We start from the raw sequence: 18,107 nt of genomic DNA, 5'->3' as shown, positions 1-18,107 counted from the left end.
TCAATGAATCTTTACAGCACTTGATTGAATCTATAGCATCGAGAATTAAAGTAGTTCTGAACGCTAAAGGGAACCTGACCTAATGTCTGTGAAGGTTCTCAGTCATCCAGATCATCGTAGTCTTTCAAACTGAAGGTGAAACATCTTCAAGCAACTTAAAGACGTCGAGACGCTTTTCTTTCCAAGCTCCTTAGACCAATCTGACCTAATACTAACAAGGTGTACTATATATGGTGTACATAGAGTGTTCGGTGTGCACACACGTGTCACTGCTGACAGGGTAACCCTTTGATGAACCCTCTGAACCACCGATTCCCACCTGTTCAAGGAAACACGATGTTCATTGATCCTACAGTACGCACATGGAAATCCACAACACCAAGCACAAAGTGGCTGCAAAGAGCAAAATTACAGATCAACAGCAGCATGCATCTAGAGTTATGTTTCCCGCTGAAGTATTCACTCGCATCATGTACTTCCCCTCCTTCACTGAGCCCTGAGGGGACTGTAAGTAAGTAAAGTTTATTTATTAAGCGCTTTTCATAGACAGGGCATCACAAAGCGCTATACACAAAGATGAAAATAAACAGAAAGTTAAGTAACAAAATAGACAATATACACAATATAAAAGGTTAAAAGTAAATAAATAAGTAAAATAGTAAAATAATACTGCAGCTCCTAAGAGCTTCTTGTTCACAATCTGGTGGCTAACTTTGTTTGCCAGTGACTTCAGTGGAAACAGCTGCCCGCTGTGGCTCAAATAACACTGGCTGCTTAACTGAAAAGAACTTTTCACACTAAATTAAATCCAATGTTGATAAAATAATGCTCATTATAGCAGCTTTCTAATGCTAGGTTCAGGTTTTAACTTAATCCATACTTTTCACGCCAACTCAAATATTAATCCTAAAATAATTCCCATGAAGTGGACGGTCAAACATTTGTTAAAACAGCAAAAAAACGTCCCCATAAACATGCTTTCATAGCACGACACCCTCACTCCCACACACTCCCACAGTCTGCAGGCTACTCCGTTTGTCCTCGTCTGCCTTATCGCCCTTGACCTTCTGATGTCTCTCTTGATAACGGCTGCAGATAGATTTGAGACACAGACGTCCTTCAGTCACTTTCTATCATCATTTTCATATTACCCACAATCCCCATCTGCTGCTATTTCTCCAGTGGTCATTACGGCCAATTAGTGTCACTCCCAGAGTCGTCTACGCACAACTATGAAGTGTTTTATGGATAAAAGTTGGAGAACACAAGGAGCTCCTTCATCCTGGGAAGTCAGTCAGCAGCTTCAGTCCCTCTGTCTGTCTGTCAGTCTTCACGGCTGTCACTTTTCTCTCTGTGTTCAGTCTCACACAGTTTTTGGCACCCGAGCGCCTCTCTGTCCATCTCTGTTTATTATCTGCTACTCGTCTCCTTTCCTTTTTTTTCTCCTCCTATAGCCTTCGTTCTCACCCCCCACCCCGTAAACTGTCCCCCTCCTCATTCCAGAGCTTGTTTCATTGACAAGAAGAGTTTATCATGTTCTGACCCCCCCATGACCTATTACCTCTCTTCATGGGAAAGTGAACTAATTAGTTGTCAGACTGCTGTTAATGTTTGTTGACCTGAAACATAACATATGCTAACATATGCTACAGATGGATGGAATCTAGTCTGATGCCACACCTTAAACATGTCACTGTCAAAAACTTTACTTATTGTTGGAGCTTTTTCATTTAAAGAACCCAAACCTGCTTCCCGGGGAACTTTGCTGGGTCAGGACATTTGCAAATACGCCATCAACCTGATCGCGGTACGACACCAAAGCCTGTGCGTTACATACGAACGCTGAGGTCATTTACACACAGAGTCGAGCAAAGTGACAACTGTGGAGGACATCACTGAAAATGACCTTTGGTTTTATGTTTGTTTGTTCAAATGACAACAAATAAGGTTACGACATTGTCTTCTTGACGTACGCATGTCACATGGTGAACTTAAAACATCAGACTTCAACAATTACCCCTGCTGTGTTTGCAGTGTGAGCATCATCGTGAACTACGGCAGCTCATCAGCTCTGTAACATACGCCAAGGTCGCGAATCTGAGACATCCATTTCATTTAATTATAATCAATAAAAACACAGTTAAAAACAACCGTTGAGCATAATTTTCTCTTGTAGAAAGCAAAGAGGTCCAGGTGATGTTTAAAGAAGCACCTCAGACAAAATTTTGGTTTAAATTCATGACGTCAGTCCAACAGTGAAGAAAGGACAGGAGAGCGGGGGCAGAGCGAGGGGAAGACATGCGGTAAAGGGCGGCGGGTCGATGCTCTCAGCTGCACGTGGCCGCCCGCTCAGCGCACCGAGCTAAACTGGCACCCGTTTTATTGTGATCCTAAAAGCTTTAAAGTAGTTACTGTTGCTTTTCACTGTACACTTACAAAAAGGCTTTTCAACAACTTCTATACTAACCCCATGTTTGCCTACTGGTGGTGGTCAGAGGGCCCGGTGGCGCCAGTGTCCGGCAGCCCCCAGGGCAGCTGTGGCTACAATGTAGCTGCCATCACCTGTGTGTGAGTGTGTGTGTGAATGGGTGAATGACTGAATGTAGTGTAAAGCGCTTTGGGGTCCTTAGGGACTAAGTAAAGTGCTATACAAATGCAGGCCATTTACCATTTTTACCATTTCTGCTGAGAGTAGAAAAGTTAAAGCACGCTACTTAAAATCACACAGTGATTAAAGTTTCATTTAAAATGGAAACAGCCTGTAAGATTTGTTACTCTCTTTTTTAAATGGGACCTATTTTCTTTATGTTTTCTGTCCACAATAATAGATGTTCATATTAAAGCTAGCCAAAGTTACAGAATGAATAGACGTTCATAGCTCTACGTGACAGATTAGGCTGTTGTTAGTTTTGTTTTTTCACAGCTTCCCTCCTCACGCAGCCCACAAACTGACCTGTGTCTGTTCTGTCTTCTGTTAGGTGCATGTGTAAACCACTGTACTCTACAGCCACGGTTTACTTGGCTAATGTGATGACAGATTATCACTGACATGTATGAGTGGGTTAAAAACAGTGGTTACATCTGTTAAATCCGCCTGTGATTCCCCCTCATTAACATCTTTTCAGATTGGCTGAAGGGAGCGTACTAACGTTCCCTCTGATGTGTGTTATGATGTTGAATTATTATTTATAGTGTTCCTGCGCACTGTTTTGGTAGAGCAGTGGCTTAATGAAAGTGAGCTCTGTGGATAATAACCATAGTTTCCTTCTGACTCGATGCTTGATGTGAGGTGAAGGGTGAGAAATTTAATGAGGATAATACATTTTGTTTCAGTGAACACAAAAAGTATTTGTTAATTATTTAGATCTTTAGTGTCAGTCTGTGAAGCTTTTGTATCTGTGTGTCAATCGAGTTGATCCCATAGAAAATAATTGTGCAGATGATGATTCAACCTGAAATAACCCAACAGCTGCTCTGACCTCCGATCTTTGTCTCATCCTGGTTAGATCGATCAGTAAGGCATCTATAACAGCATGTTTCAGAAAGAGGGTACCACAGCAAGCAGAAAAACTCAGATGTGCTGTCGATATTTTACTTCTTTATCTCATATTAAGACATCTCAAGGATTAAATGTGTAGTTAAACATCTTTAGACTGAAAGAGGAGTTTTCACTCACTCAGATCAAAGTGGGCTGTTCGTGGTCCTTCATGTAAAAGGCTAATAATACATGTGATGGTTACTTCTCTTTTCACCAATATGACATGGAGTTTGAGTGCAGGGTTTATGGGAAAAACACATGAAATATTGATGGCAGATAAAAGCCGTGCGCAGAAACTTGTGGCTTATTTGGTCCGTTTACAGCGTATCACGTTGCCTCACACTGATGTGAAGTGGTTTCAAACTTTGGTGGGATTCAGTTCAGCCTGGAGTCGGCACCACTGAATGACATTTGGCTGAAATCACCCAGCGCCCATTCGTCCAAACAGCACTGGAGCTGCCTCTATATGCTTCCACAGATTCAGCACAGACACTCGTGTGATTTGTTCCACTAGCTGTGCATTGCTGTTTTTAATATATTACATTTTCCTCAGTTACATTGTGTTTAACGTCTTTGTAAAACTCTGCCCTGTACCCCAAACCAGCTTCCACGGTCTGGTGGTCGGTTGCACTGCATTATGCTTCGTGGTGGTTTGCTGGGTTACCTCCTCTGGTCTTGCTCTCTTCTACTTAAAATGACTGAGAAATGGGAATCTAACATGTTCATCAAAGCAAGAGTAAAAAGAGAGCGTTTCAAGTCACACAGCCGTGGTTAATCATCACCGCTCATCCTCCTGTTCTCGCACTTTAGCTGACTTGTTTTCGTCACAGGGATTCAGTGGGACAGCGCTGCCGCTCTATTATCTGGCCTTACTGACTCTCAGCGTCACAGACAGCAGATAAAGCTTAGAGCTGGCAACACCCCGCCCGATTTTCTCTGACAGAGAACAGGCGCTGCGTCTCATATAAATAAACGTAACCATCGATCATTTTTTCACTTCTGAGCAGACACAGATGTGCAAACACGCATTCGTATCCATATACATCCAGAACTGCCTCAATTCTGGCAGCTTTCAAACACTTAGTGTACACACCGCCCTCACTGTGGGCTCATTTTCCAATCTTTCCATCATGGGATTTTCACTCCAGTGAAATACATGAGAGCCGTCTTTATATTTGTCAGATGATGACGAAGTCTAAGCGCAAAGCTCATTGAGTGCGTGTCTGTCCCAAAAGCAGACTTTGGTGGATTTGTTGAAGTTCGCCCCTGTTTTCAGGCTCTCTGCTGCATAGATGACACATCTGAAACGTTTCAGCAAACCCGCTGGCCTTTTCTCCTCTCTGGCTAATCAGCATGAAGTTAGGCTTTCTCAACAGTAATCCAATAAAGTCCCAATAATCCAAACGGCTGCAGAGAAATCACTCAGATGAAAGTCCACTAACTAGACTTGGCATCTTTGTCCATAAGTGTGAAATACAATTGCACGCACACTCAGCTGTGCATTCCTAAACAAGCACTAGCACACGCACAAAGGTAGATGCAATCCTGAGTGTCACCTGCTTATTCTTCATAAACACACATTACTATTGTGAACATCATCATTAAAATCACTGCTCAGAACATAACACGGCAGGAACACGTGTTCCTCCGTGGACACGCCGTCAAGACCGTGACGTATAGATTACTAAAATACTTGCTTTGAATTTTACAGTGCCAGTATTTGGACAGTGACACGTTTTTGTAGTTTTGCCTCTGAACAGCACGATGGGGGACTTTAAATCATACAAGTAGGATGTGACTGAAGAGCCAACTGTCAGCGTTATTTCAAGGCGTTTAACAAAATTGCTCCATTAACTGTTCAGCATTGGCAGATGTTTTTATACATAATGCCCCATTTTCAGAGGGTCAAATGTAATTGGACAAATTAACAGAATTTTAAATAGAAGGAATGGTTTTAATATTTGGCTGAAAATCTTGTGCAGTCAGTGAGTAAAGTGTAGAACATTTCCTCCAACAATACTTTTCTCTTCCTTCTATCTGCTACATTTCGTTTGTTTCGTCTTTCCAAAAAGTTTTGTTTTGTCCAAACTGTGTCGGCTCTTTTCCGTGAAGGCTAGCCTGTGCTTCCTGTTCCTGGGCGTAACCAGCGGTTCACAACTATGAACTTGTTTTTCGTAACCAACTAAAAATTGTCGATTTGATCACTCCTAAAGTTTTTGCTATTACACTCATGGGATTATTTTGGATTTAATGATGGCCATGTTCATCTCCTTCAACCTCGTACTGAGAGTGGACAGTACCACCAAAATATACCAAGTTCAACACTCAGAATCAGCTCCAGATCTCCAGGATCTGCTTCATTTACAATTAAAAAAATACAGTAATAGGTCTCGCCTGGACATAAAAGAGCTTGTCTGTCAGTCGTCCAGTTACTTTTGAGCTACTGAAAAAAAACTGGCTTCGTGTAAAAATGGCTGTAGTTGATAAACTGTCACAGCCGGGGTGTTTGCGGAGTGGACCCAGAAGCAGACACAGGAGAGAGAAAACAAAGGTTTAACAAAAAGCGAGCCGTTTATTTGGCTGATAGTAAAAAACCACCAAACAAAGGCGAGGCGAACTGGGGCAAAACTAAACTAGAAACTAAACAGGGAGCAGCTAAACTTACTATGACGACTAAGACGTGAGACATAACATGTAAACTGAACAGCAGCATGCAAAACTTTGAACATGAAGTAAACTAAACCTGCCAAGAGCACGAACGTGAAGAGTAGAAAGCAAGACTCTGTGACCCGACGTGAAGTAAACAGACGACCCAACAATGAACAGAGGAACACAGAGGACACATACACAGAAGGGTAACAAGGGAAGTGGAAACACCTGGAAACACAGCTGATACAAATGAACATGACGCCACAGGGGAAGCAAAACTAAACACACTGAACATGGAAACACAAGACTTTCAGATTAAAACAGGAAACATGGAAAGACGTAGACTGTGACAACACAAGCTTGACAACGGGACATGGAACACGCAGACATGAAACGCACAATAGACAGAATGATACACAAGGAGAGGAAGATAGAAACAGGAAACAGAAAACAACACATAAACAAGGGAGCATGGATGAAACTTTAACTAAACCTAACTAAGACATACTAATAATACACTAGAACTTACCAATTACTCTAATAAATCATGAGGAATCAAAAACAGTAAATAAACCTAAAATACTGGTCACAGTCCCGCTGACACAAACAGCTCATGCATTAGTTTTGTTAATGTCCTTGAATCAGAGCTGAAGGTCTACACTAGGGCTGTTCGATATAACTATAAAAAAAACGTCTATCGTTTCCTATTATGCTATCGTTGGTTTCGTGGTGTTGTAAAATAAACTGTTTATATTAATATTTTTTCATCGTTTGATGGTCACTGTAGTGGCTATATTAATTTCTTAAAGTAAACCTTTCACAATAAAGCTCAAGACCCTGTTGTGACTTTTCAAAATAAACTGAATCACGTGAAAGAGTATGCAGAGAGTTTACGGATGAGAAACAAAAAAGAGCCGTCGGGTGCTAAAAAATAAACCTTAGACTCAAACTTTGAAAGAAAACAGCGGCCGTTACAACGTATGTCTAAAAATGTATCGTTTCATGCATCGGTTAAAACACTCGACTCCAGGTACACGACGCCCAGCTGGAATCACTTCACGCAAGTCGAGCTGCCCGAGATTCACAGAATTTACAGAAAATTTTACATTTTTGTGATTTATATCGTTGTCAGGACGATAGATGTCTTATATCAGGATATGAGATTTTGGTCATATCGCACAGCCCTAGTCTACACTTACTGAAGCTGACCGATTGCTTGATCCAGCGTGATGGCACACAGAGGCAGAGCTACAAAAAAAGTGTGTCACTTGCCAAAATTGTACCAGTTGGATTGTATTCACATGAATCCCAGTACGCTGCTGTATTCCCAAATTAAAGTGCACAGCTGTTGCCAGTATTGAATCCTTTTTCTACAGTTTGCTTACAATAAACATAATTTACGCTTTACTGCTGTTACTGCATTTTAATGATGAGAAAGCTTTCCTTTCTTTGCTTAAATAAACTAATAAAGCATTAAAAAAACTTGGATTGTTTCCGAATACTCACATCCCGTTACATAACTCATCGACTGAAACTCTAAACATGTCTAAGAGTAAATGACATTAAGACATTTGGACTTTGGAGAAGCTTGTAAAGCTAAAAAGCTAAAAATCTGAGTTATTACAGGCAACTGAGAATTAAGGCACTCGTGTTTGAAATGCACAGGTCTCCATGTATGGGTCTGTACTATTGCCTCCCATCAGGGGCCATTCAGCAACGTTTCCTTTACTATATCAGCTCCACAGTATAATACTGCACATGTGCAGAGCAGTTCCTGCACATGCTTCAGGATGTTTATGGCTACAATGTGTATTTTCAGAATGCTTGTCTGACAGTAGTAGATAAAGCCAGAAATGTAAAGCTAAAGTACAATGATATTCAATCCATATTCAAACATCTATTGTGCTGTGCAACCAAACATTGTTAAACCTGCTGAACTTTAGTTGAAACTCACGATGTAGGCTGAGTCTGTAGACGCTTTCCTTGTGCCAGTGCAAGTGGAAAGAGTTCAAGTGGAAGTAGACAAACTGGTTCAGGTAATTACAGAAGAAGGTGTAACTGAGGCTGGGGTCATGTGGAAGTAATCCAAATGGACACACAGAGAAGGCATTTCAAAAATCCACATCCATTTATTAAATTGCATTATGTAACCTTTTTTATCATAGAGCTAAAAAAATCCACACATTTGTATCAGTATTTACTCCTGAGCCGCCCATGCTCCTTCCCTCAGACACTGTTACAGTTACAAGTGTAACTTTGTTCTCACAGCTTTGAACCATCAGCAGTAACAGAGAACTTCTGTCAGATAAGAGGATGTAAAAATGCAGCTCTTTGGAGGTGTTCATTGCACAAACAGTATTGTCTGGGTTTTTCTTTTTCGAGGCAGGAGGTCATGTGATGAACCGATTAGTTTTTATTGACAGTTGTAATAAAGAGATTAGCGATGGCACACTGGAGATGTTCTGGGATTGTGAAACTCACAGCGCCTACAGGAATTTCCATCACCTGTTGACCTGCCGGACGTACTGCGGAAAATCAGCATCTGCATAAGAAAGGCGGGACAGGTTTTTTACTTCATTTCAAAAACTAAAAAAATGTCTAAGATTTTCTCAAGCAATTTTTTTTAAACACTCATTTATCGGGGATTAGCTCATAATTCATGTGGTGGCACAGTAGTTACTTCTGTTGCCTCAGAAAAAAGTCGGGCCTGGGTTCAAAGTAGAGCTGGGCGATATATCGAGTTTTTAAAAAATATCGATATATTTTCATACGAGATATAAGATGTGACAATATCGTTTATATCGATATAGTATATGTTACGTTATAATTATACTTGTGGAGCCGCAAGTTTGCCTCTCTTTCGTCCACTTTTGTCTCTACGCTGCGTTACTCCGCCTCGCCTCTCCTTCACTGAACACAACTCCCCCTCCCCCATAGCTTCACCTGCAGGCAACGACAAGATGAACACAGCAAATCTCAGTTAACGAGTTACCGCGGATCGCCCCGTGCGTGGGGCTGGACGGCGTCAACGTGTTAGCGAGCTAACCGCGCTAACGAGCTAACCGCGCTAACGACATGCAGCCCACAGGGGCTGCATGACCTAAAATCCTTTCATTTTCTCAAAAATTGACAGTGCACCTTATGTATGAATTCTGGTTGTGCTTACTGACCGCGAACTGATTTTATGTGGTACACAGCGCTCAGCAATCTGTCAAAAAATGTTTTAGTACGACTTTGGTAAGCTACGGAGCTGCACCGCTTGATGGATTGTCGGAGCATTATGGCTACCGTAGTGGAGCCTCGCGGAGTGATGCGTACTGTGCTTCAACATAATATTACCGTATTGTGTGTGTATAATGACCATAAATGGCACCTGTTAAGAGACATGGTTACAAAGAGGATTTCAAACTCCAGGCTGTCAGTCACACAGTAGAACAGAGCAGCTGTGAAATCTGTCTTTGTTATTATGCTCAGCGTCTGTTAGTTTACATTTTGACTGCACAATTGTGAGCTCTTTGTTATGCACAAAAACAACATTGTGTTCTTTTATTTATGGAGCATTATTATTTAATAAATGCTGATAATTTATTTTTGAGTAATTTCTTCATGTACATCTACGCTGTATGTTAATAAAAGTGCCTGTGTGACATCTGGGACACAGCTTTGACTAAACTCTTTTTGTTCTTACCTTATGGCTTAAAAAATATATATATCGAGATATATATCGTATATCGCCATGCAGCTAAAAAATATCGAGATATGAATTTTGGGTCATATCGCCCAGCTCTAGTTCAAAGCTACCAGCTGTTAAATCACAAATTAACTTTTGTGGAAAGCTGAATTCAATTTCACTTAAAACACTAAAGCTACAGACCACAAAACCAAAACAAAATACTGAAAGGGGCTAAAAAGTAGAGTAAAGGTGAGTAAAGTGAAGGTGAGTATACAGTTACTTTAGCATGATAAGACATACCTGCTGCCTTACTGCCTTAAGACGTTCCTGATTTCTAAGGATGAATCAGGAAATTGCTTAGAGTTTGTAGCTATGAACAAGTGTTCTCTTGTAAACAGTAATGTGAGTCATTGTTACCAGAAGGTTAATGATTATAGCAGCTTTAAGTCAACGAAATGGGAAAGCCACGCCTTTGCAATACAAGAAAGTAACCAAAAGATTGGCCTTGAATGTTGGATTCACATCCTCACATCCACGTCGTCAGCCTCCTACAGTCACAAACATGCAAACTGTGCCTTCATTAGCTCTCTGGCAGACACCGAGCAGTGAATCTTTGAACGTATGCGTCTTGTCTTTATATACAGAGCTATAACTCAGCGTGAGTGAAACTCTTACACCTGCCTGAACCTTGCTTTAATACCCAATAAATTTCAGCTCCCTGTAAAACAGCAGACAGAAACTTCACAGGAAGTTGTGATCTGATATCTCTACCCACACATTCCAGGTTCATTATATTCAGCAGCACCACTGCATGGGACCTGCACAGAGAAAGTGCGGGTAAAGTAGAATATTCGCATCGAATGAGTGGGCGGAAGAGGGAGTGAAAGAAAGAAAAGAGTGGGCTGAGGTTTAATGCTTAAACAAAGAAATCCCTCAGCGGCGTCTATTGTTGAGGAATCTTTCACTTAGCTTCAAGGGGAGGCCTCGACAGCAATCTGAATGAGCGGGTTGAAAGGGGTAGGCTAGCATTTGAACTGTGAACCAGAGGTCGAGCGTCCCTATGAAGTCCTTGTACGCACAGCGAAAGGCACACGGATTGCCACGGATGACTCGAGCGCACTCACTCATGCTTGAGCGATCCCATTTGGACAGGCTAACGTACAGAAAAGGCAGACGCACGCATATTTGCAGGCTCTGCACTCGCCGTTTTACTCGCACGCACACCAGGACGTGCGTGACTATATAAACTTCTCTCTGATTGTTTAGCCTGACGGTCACCAAGATATACTGAGAATGTCTAGGATTCTGCCATTTGCTTTAATATTATTGCTAAGACACGTCAGCATTCAGAGGTCTGCGGGGGATTTTTGGTGACCCACTTGAATTTTAGCCATTTATGGAAGCGTGCACATTTAGAGCATAAGTGCTCAAAGCCTTGAAATCACAGTTGCCCAGAATAGCAAGGTAAAGCTCTCCAAGCTGTTTGTAGTACAAATGTCCTGTCATGGCATCTGTGACCCGAGTCGAGGCTCATAGTCTCAGCTGTTGAGCTGTGTGGGGGGATGTGATGGGAAGAAATCCCAGTCTTTATAACTTTCTGTAGGTTTATGTAAACAAAGGACGGCTTCCTCATATATGATGCGCACTGAAACTATGGTAATTAGGTTACAAAGGCTGTGCCTGGAGAGCATCCCTGTTCCCACATGGCATTAGCATATTTAAGGAGATGTTTTTTATACTGACCTAATTAAGAGGAAGCAGAAAATCACGTACAGATAAAGCGAATTTGGGCGCATTCCAAGTTTTGGTTCAATAGGAGACAAACCAGCCTGATCCACCGGCTGCATAGTGCAACGTTAAACATGCTCTAACTGTACAGTCCTATGAAATTTACAATGAAGTTTACGCCCCTCCCTTCTGAGTAATTTTGTGGGTAGATGTGTCATATAGATAGGTGATTGTTAGGGAAATATTACACTGACAGAGATGAGCTGGAGCTGATCAAACACGTGCCAAAAAGACAAATAGAGGACATGCTAATCACTTCTGTGCCAGACAGACAAATCAAATAATTATGTTCTTCAATTCTGTTGCAACAAAGCAGTTAAAGTAATAGCCATGCTTAGTGCAAATTAGCAGATGTTACCATAGTAACATGCTAAAACTAGAAAGCTCACTGGACAGCTTCTTAGCTGCTGCTTACATCAGATGATATTTAACACAGTCTTCAATTTAAACTGTCAACGGTTGCCCCAAAGTGCTTCATATTGGTAAACGGCCTAAAACTCTACTTGAGCGTTCAAGCAACATGTTACGTTCACGTAACCACCGAGATTTATGCACATTCACAACACTTCAGAGCAATTTGGGATTCAGTATCTGACAACAGTCAGTGTTGTCTTGTGTTGTGGGTGTCAGCCACCAGGTTTAAATAAAGATAACCAACACATCTTAGTCTGTGTACAGATCATTGTCCATTCACACTATGGATGCTTATCAGCTTTGATAAAGTGATACAAAGCAATAATATCTGAGTACAGTTGGTGATTTTGAGATTGGATTTCAGCCACACAGACCGTTTGCCCGCATACAGACAAACTCACTCAAATGTTACAGGTCGACAATTCTTGGACTACGACAGAAACCTGAAAGCTTCCTGCACCCATGCCCCCTGATTCTGCACATTCATATGCAAACATCTCTTTAACAACACTGTTTACTTTTTACCCTGAGAGCGACATCAATTTCTGCTTGGAATTTCATCGCAAGTCATCCAAAAGTTGTTGAGACATTTCACTCAAAACCACAAATTTGAACTCCACGGTGGTCCTAAAAGAAAAAAAAGCTACCACGAATGCTGAGATCATTCAGCCTGTATCAGCTGGCAGGCATTACCATCCACACAGCCAAACTTAAGCACTTGAGTGCACTGATAGAAATTCAACCCCCTCATTGTTTAGTCTCACCGTGCATTAAGATCGGCTGAGTGAGCACTTTATGAGGTGCTTATAATTTATAAACGAAGAGCACAAAGTGTTGGATCACATGTGGGTGAACAACAGTTGTGAACATGATATTTTGGGCTAATGCTTAGTTGAATCTCAGGATTAGTTCCCTGTAGATTTATGCAGATGTGGTCAGTTAGGTTTTGCATGCATTGATGTTAAATAAAGAGGACTAGAACCACCGAACGCTGCCTTTAAACTTCTGCGATGCTTAATGAACGGATGCTTGCTCAGACGCAATTATGAGAAGCTAAGTTGTGGACAGCGGCTCCCACATTGCTGAACAATCCGAATCTGCTCCTGTTTCCTTCATAATTCCTTAAACAACAGAAGAAGAGCGTTCTAAACAGAAAACTACAATGAGAAGGTTAGAAAGTGAAAACAGAGTCTTGTGGTTCTGCCGGTAACTTTTGGTCAAGAAGCTTTTGGAAACTTCACATTTGATTCATTTTTCAGTGGATCCTTAAATCTTAGGGCCGGAACAAAGAAGCCTTTGTCATTCAGTTATGAAGGACTGACAGCAAATCTCAGTGTTTACGACTGACGTTTCAGTTCAGCCACAGGAGTAAGTACCAAAAAACATCAGGGCTCCGCATTCAAGACTTTTGTTCTCGGTGTCATGTTTGAGGACACCAAAATAAAAAGTTTAGACTTTTGAGTACGGACAGAGGCGACCGACTTATTCCAAAGCCATATGCTGCACAGGGAGGTCCAACAAAGTTACACATTCATTTCATTTTGCTCCAGATTACTCCAGTGTCTGAATAAGTGTACAGTGCATTTGTCTCCCTTTGTGACCCATGTATAAGGGAACCTAAGTGTGATAACTAACAGACGGTGACAGTAAGCATGTTCTGCTCCTTGCTACCCTCCAGTGGTGATCTAATGCCTCGTCCATCAAACTACCAACGAGCCAAAACAGGTCTGCAGTCCACCTGCATCCATCTCCGACATCTCCTCCGCTCTTCCTCAGTCAATATCTGCAGCTCGGAGATTTTGGCAGGAGATGTGTCAGACAGCTCTGGGTCCTCCTGATCCTGCAATAAAACCTCTGCTGGACGTCTCCAGTTCATACCAAAGCCTTTGCCGGTTTTGGAATACTTCACACATCTGTCAAAACAGATCAATTGAGTTCAAACAGATGTCAGAGGGGCAAACTGCACCGTCATGGGCCAGTGCATTCTTCTTCCTGATACGTCACTTTGTGTGTGCGTATGTGTGTGTCCGTCACAGGCCAACCATGGTGACTCCTTCATAGCCTGCTGGTTGCAGCAGAAGGAAGCCTTTTAAGAAGCAAAGCCCCCCCCCCTCTTCCCCTGTCAGTCTGTCTTTTTTCTTGTCTTGTCTCCCCTCCCTGCCTTTTTGTCACTCTTTCACTCTCTTTTGCCATGCCTGCTTGCTTGGTCTCACTCCAGATAGTCTTTTATAACACTTTTTCTACTCCTGCAGAGACAGAGAACGTTTTATACCTACTTGTCTCCGTCTGATTTTTTTCTTTTAGCTTCCTATCTCTTGCTTCCACTTGACCGATCAACTCGTTCTCCATCTCCATCTTGTGTCCTCCTGTCTGTGGTTACAGCTCAACTTGACTGCGCACGTGAACAGCTGCTTTTCGTCACAGACAGCATCAGCAGCACAGAAACCTGATAGAAACCTCTGTCGCAGGAGCTCAGCTCCCAGAAGCTTGGCCTATCCTGCCGACACATACACACTAACTACAAACACATGCAGGCCTCGAGGCAGACCCACACCACATGTGAGTGCAGTGAACCTTTTTATTCACACACATGTACGAACACCTACATCATCAGTCATTCAGATCAGTTCTTTATTCATCCATTTACGGCTGTACAAGTCACTCGCATTGTCTGAGGGGGTCGTCCACACACGGGCCCATGAAGGAGGCGATCAATTACATGCTAATAACAACCTATGGGGTGGATACAGGATAATAAAAATTATACGCCCACTAACAATATCATTGGCTGGGTCTGAGCTGGGACTCCAGCAGCCATCAGTGACCACTAAGCAGCCGTCTTAGGATCAAAACGGGAATGGTGCAAATCAAGCTGCAACCAGCAGTTCTGAAAAATGAAGCCAACATGAAAGGTTAAAAAAACCAACGGAATTACAAAGCATGTTTACAGGATAGAACAAAAAATGTCTCTATGGAGAGTAGGGCTGCCACAAACGATTATTTTGATTGTCGACTAGTCACCGATTATTTTTGCGATTAGTCGACTAATCAGATCATCATCCATTGGACGTAAAACTACAGCTTATTGCACCAGCATGCATCTGCTCTTATATAACTATCATTAGCTTACAGCTTTAAGGGTTTAAGGTGCTAACTAAAAATAAAGACAAGATGATAGTTTATTACATTTTAATGAAATTTGCAGATTGTTTCGGTGGAGTTGAATAAACTCAGCCGTCTGCTCCTTGCTATCTAAAATATAACAGGACACCGGAGTAAATTCTTGAGCATCTCACACTTCTGATAATCAGTTGTCTGCTTGACGTTTATTCAGCTGTGTAAAAACTATAACTTTAATCTCAGCCAAACCGATTTACTCAGGAACAAATACAATACTGAAAAAAGCCAAACAATAACATTTTTAAGTTATCTAAGTGACTTATATATCATGTTTAACCTGAGTAGCGAAAGACGGCGGTGGGTTTGAAAACGATTTGCCAGGAGTCCGGTGTTCTCACCGGCTCTAGTGAGCCTTGAACCCCGGCTCGCTATCGAGCTGGTGGGTAACAGACGTCTCCGAAAACGTCGGAGCGCTTTTGAAAATATGTGGTGTCTTGATAAACTGAGCAGATATTTGAGGTTTACACAGTTACATTCTCGCCTGAAAATACGTTAAAAGTTTATTTTGTGACCCAGAAAGAATAATAAGAGTAATATTAAAACTAAGTAGCTGCCGCCATTGTTGGAAACTGAGCAGGGCCGCGCTATGAATTCTGGGATAGGTTGGGCCACGAAGTATACACCCGACCCATCCTTCAAATCTGGGGAAATGAAGAATACATTTTTCGGCCGCGTTTGGTGGAGTCTTCGAATTTGGACAGGCTTTGCCGCGTTGCTGTAACGTAATTGGCCTACAAATGCGGCCTCCGAAGGATGCGGCCACTAACTTTGGACACAGCTACGATACCGGACACTGCTTCTTCTTCTTCGGGGTTTAACGGCAGCTGGCATCCCTGGACATGCAGTGCTGCCATCTTCTGTTTCAGTCCGTTATTACACTTAAATCCTACTACTTATTCCTGCGTCTTTTGGGATCTTACAAAGCTTCAAACAATGCGTCGACTATTAAATTAGTCGTTGACGATTTTAATAGTCGACGTAATCGTGACTAGTCAACTAATCGTGGCAGCCCTAATGGAGAGTTTCCCTTTTATAAAAGTTCCACGGCCATTTGAAAGTTAATCCAAGCTAAAGAAGCTAGCTAGGGCTGCTTCAACTGACTGACGTGGACACTGTAGCCAACAGCCACCTATTATACAGCACCTTGTTCCAGGTGATGGTGCCCTTTAACACAATCATCTTTGTGTTCTGGTAATAGAAATTCTAGTATTTGTAACTTAAGACAAACACTGAGGTACACGGTATTGCACTAGTACTGTTCAGAAATGCATCTCTCTAACCACGCTTGCTAGCCATAGCTGATAGCCTAGCATTCCACCCTCTCACATTAATATGGTGACTTCTGGCTAAAGATAACGTAGTAAGTTGCATCTTCTGAAACATGCTAGCTGCAATGCTGAGCCACAACTTTTACTCTGAAGGAGCCTTCTTCATGGCTCTTTGTCAGCTTTTACTCAGCTCATTAGTAGTGGTCTGCCAGTGTTTGCAGACAAACATAAAAACTAGCAGCAACTGTGGCAACCTGCTGGCAACCAAGGCAACTCCTAGGAGTTTTTTGTGCAGCACCTTCTTTGTAAGCTCAGTTCAGACAGCCAGAGCCAGCAACCTCCAGGAACCATTTGCCAACCAGTCTGGGAATACACATCATTCCCTAGCAGCCCTGGTTGTATCACATCCTTTATGGCAGACAACTCCTGAGCAATGTGAGCCCTTTCACCTCTACTTAACAAGCTCCAAGGCAGAATGATAAATCCTCCTCTGACACTTGAGGCGCTGTTAGAGATTCAGGGCCTCCTGAAAATTTTTCACTTGGGGATCTGGAACAGTAAATGTCTGTAATTCCTATAAGCAATGTCCAGCTCCGGGCCCCCTGAATCATCACACCCCACCCACCCGCTCACTCACTTACTCACGCTTTATTCCCGATTCTCTGCTGCGTAAGAGAGTTTATCACCAATAACACATTTCATATGAAAATGAGAATTCAGACCACGTGTGAGCTGCTTATAAACGGCCCATTCATCTGATGCTAGTATGGTTTAAACAGACACAAGCAAACTTTAAACAGTTGTTGACTAATAGATTGTTGCATCCATGAGTGCATCCATGAACGGACCAGTGGGAAAATCCACAGGTCTCGAACCTTTCTTTGGAGAAGAAAAAAATAACAAAGCAAACTTTTTAACCAAAGAGTTTAATTTGAAACTATTTTTAGGTAAACAAACGTTTTAAACTGAACGAGTCACAGGTTGGTGATCTCTGCGCGCGGTAGACCTTACCTGTGCCTGCTCGCCGCTCTCTGACCCGCTGGAACTGTAGACTCCGCGTATCCCAGACCCGAACACACACGGGCTAGTAAGAAGGTAAGCAGGTAAAATAAGTGCTCCATCATTAAGTCCAATGTAAGTCAAAGACAAATGAAAGTCATTTAGGTCCAAAGTCTCTCCAGGAAAAAGCCCGCTGGATCCGTTCAGTGACGTACAGTCGGTAAATGCAGACGCAGAACCATGACTTCACAGGATGAAGAAGTCCCGCAGAGTCCAGTCAAGTGCATTTCAGACGCTAAACTGCGAGTGTGCTGGAGGCAGACTGCCGCTGAAGAGTGAAGGAACGAGAGGCAAGTTTGCTGAGCTCAATGCGCCCCATGCCAGCTCCCTCCCTCCCTGCATGCCCCCTGCCCTCCCCCGTTTGTCTGTTTCGCTTTGATACTCAGTTTACTGGAAGTGCACTTCGCTTTCTACTCTGCTTCCCAAGTGTACTCATGTCGACGTGCGTGACGCTTTTCACAGTGTGTGTTTTTATGTTTTTAGTAAGTAGGTAAAGTTGATTTATTAAACGCTTTTCATAGACAGACAGTCACAAAGC

General features: G+C 42.3%; 1 protein-coding gene across 1 annotated transcript in view; it reads right to left on the bottom strand.

Moving 5' to 3' along the window:
* Positions 1-17,842, bottom strand: part of emilin1a (elastin microfibril interfacer 1a) — a 33,819-nt gene extending 15,977 nt beyond the window's left edge. Inside the window, exon 1 of the mRNA XM_063495695.1 lies at positions 17,522-17,842. Coding sequence (XP_063351765.1) covers positions 17,522-17,634 — 113 coding nt within the window. The 5' untranslated portion in view covers positions 17,635-17,842. The remainder of the gene's footprint in view (positions 1-17,521) is intronic.
* Between the last annotated feature and the right edge of the window lie 265 nt (positions 17,843-18,107).

The sequence above is a fragment of the Pelmatolapia mariae genome, linkage group LG15 (assembly GCF_036321145.2).
Source record: "Pelmatolapia mariae isolate MD_Pm_ZW linkage group LG15, Pm_UMD_F_2, whole genome shotgun sequence".
Taxonomy (NCBI): domain Eukaryota; kingdom Metazoa; phylum Chordata; class Actinopteri; order Cichliformes; family Cichlidae; genus Pelmatolapia; species Pelmatolapia mariae.
This window is presented reverse-complemented; position numbering and strand designations above follow the sequence as displayed.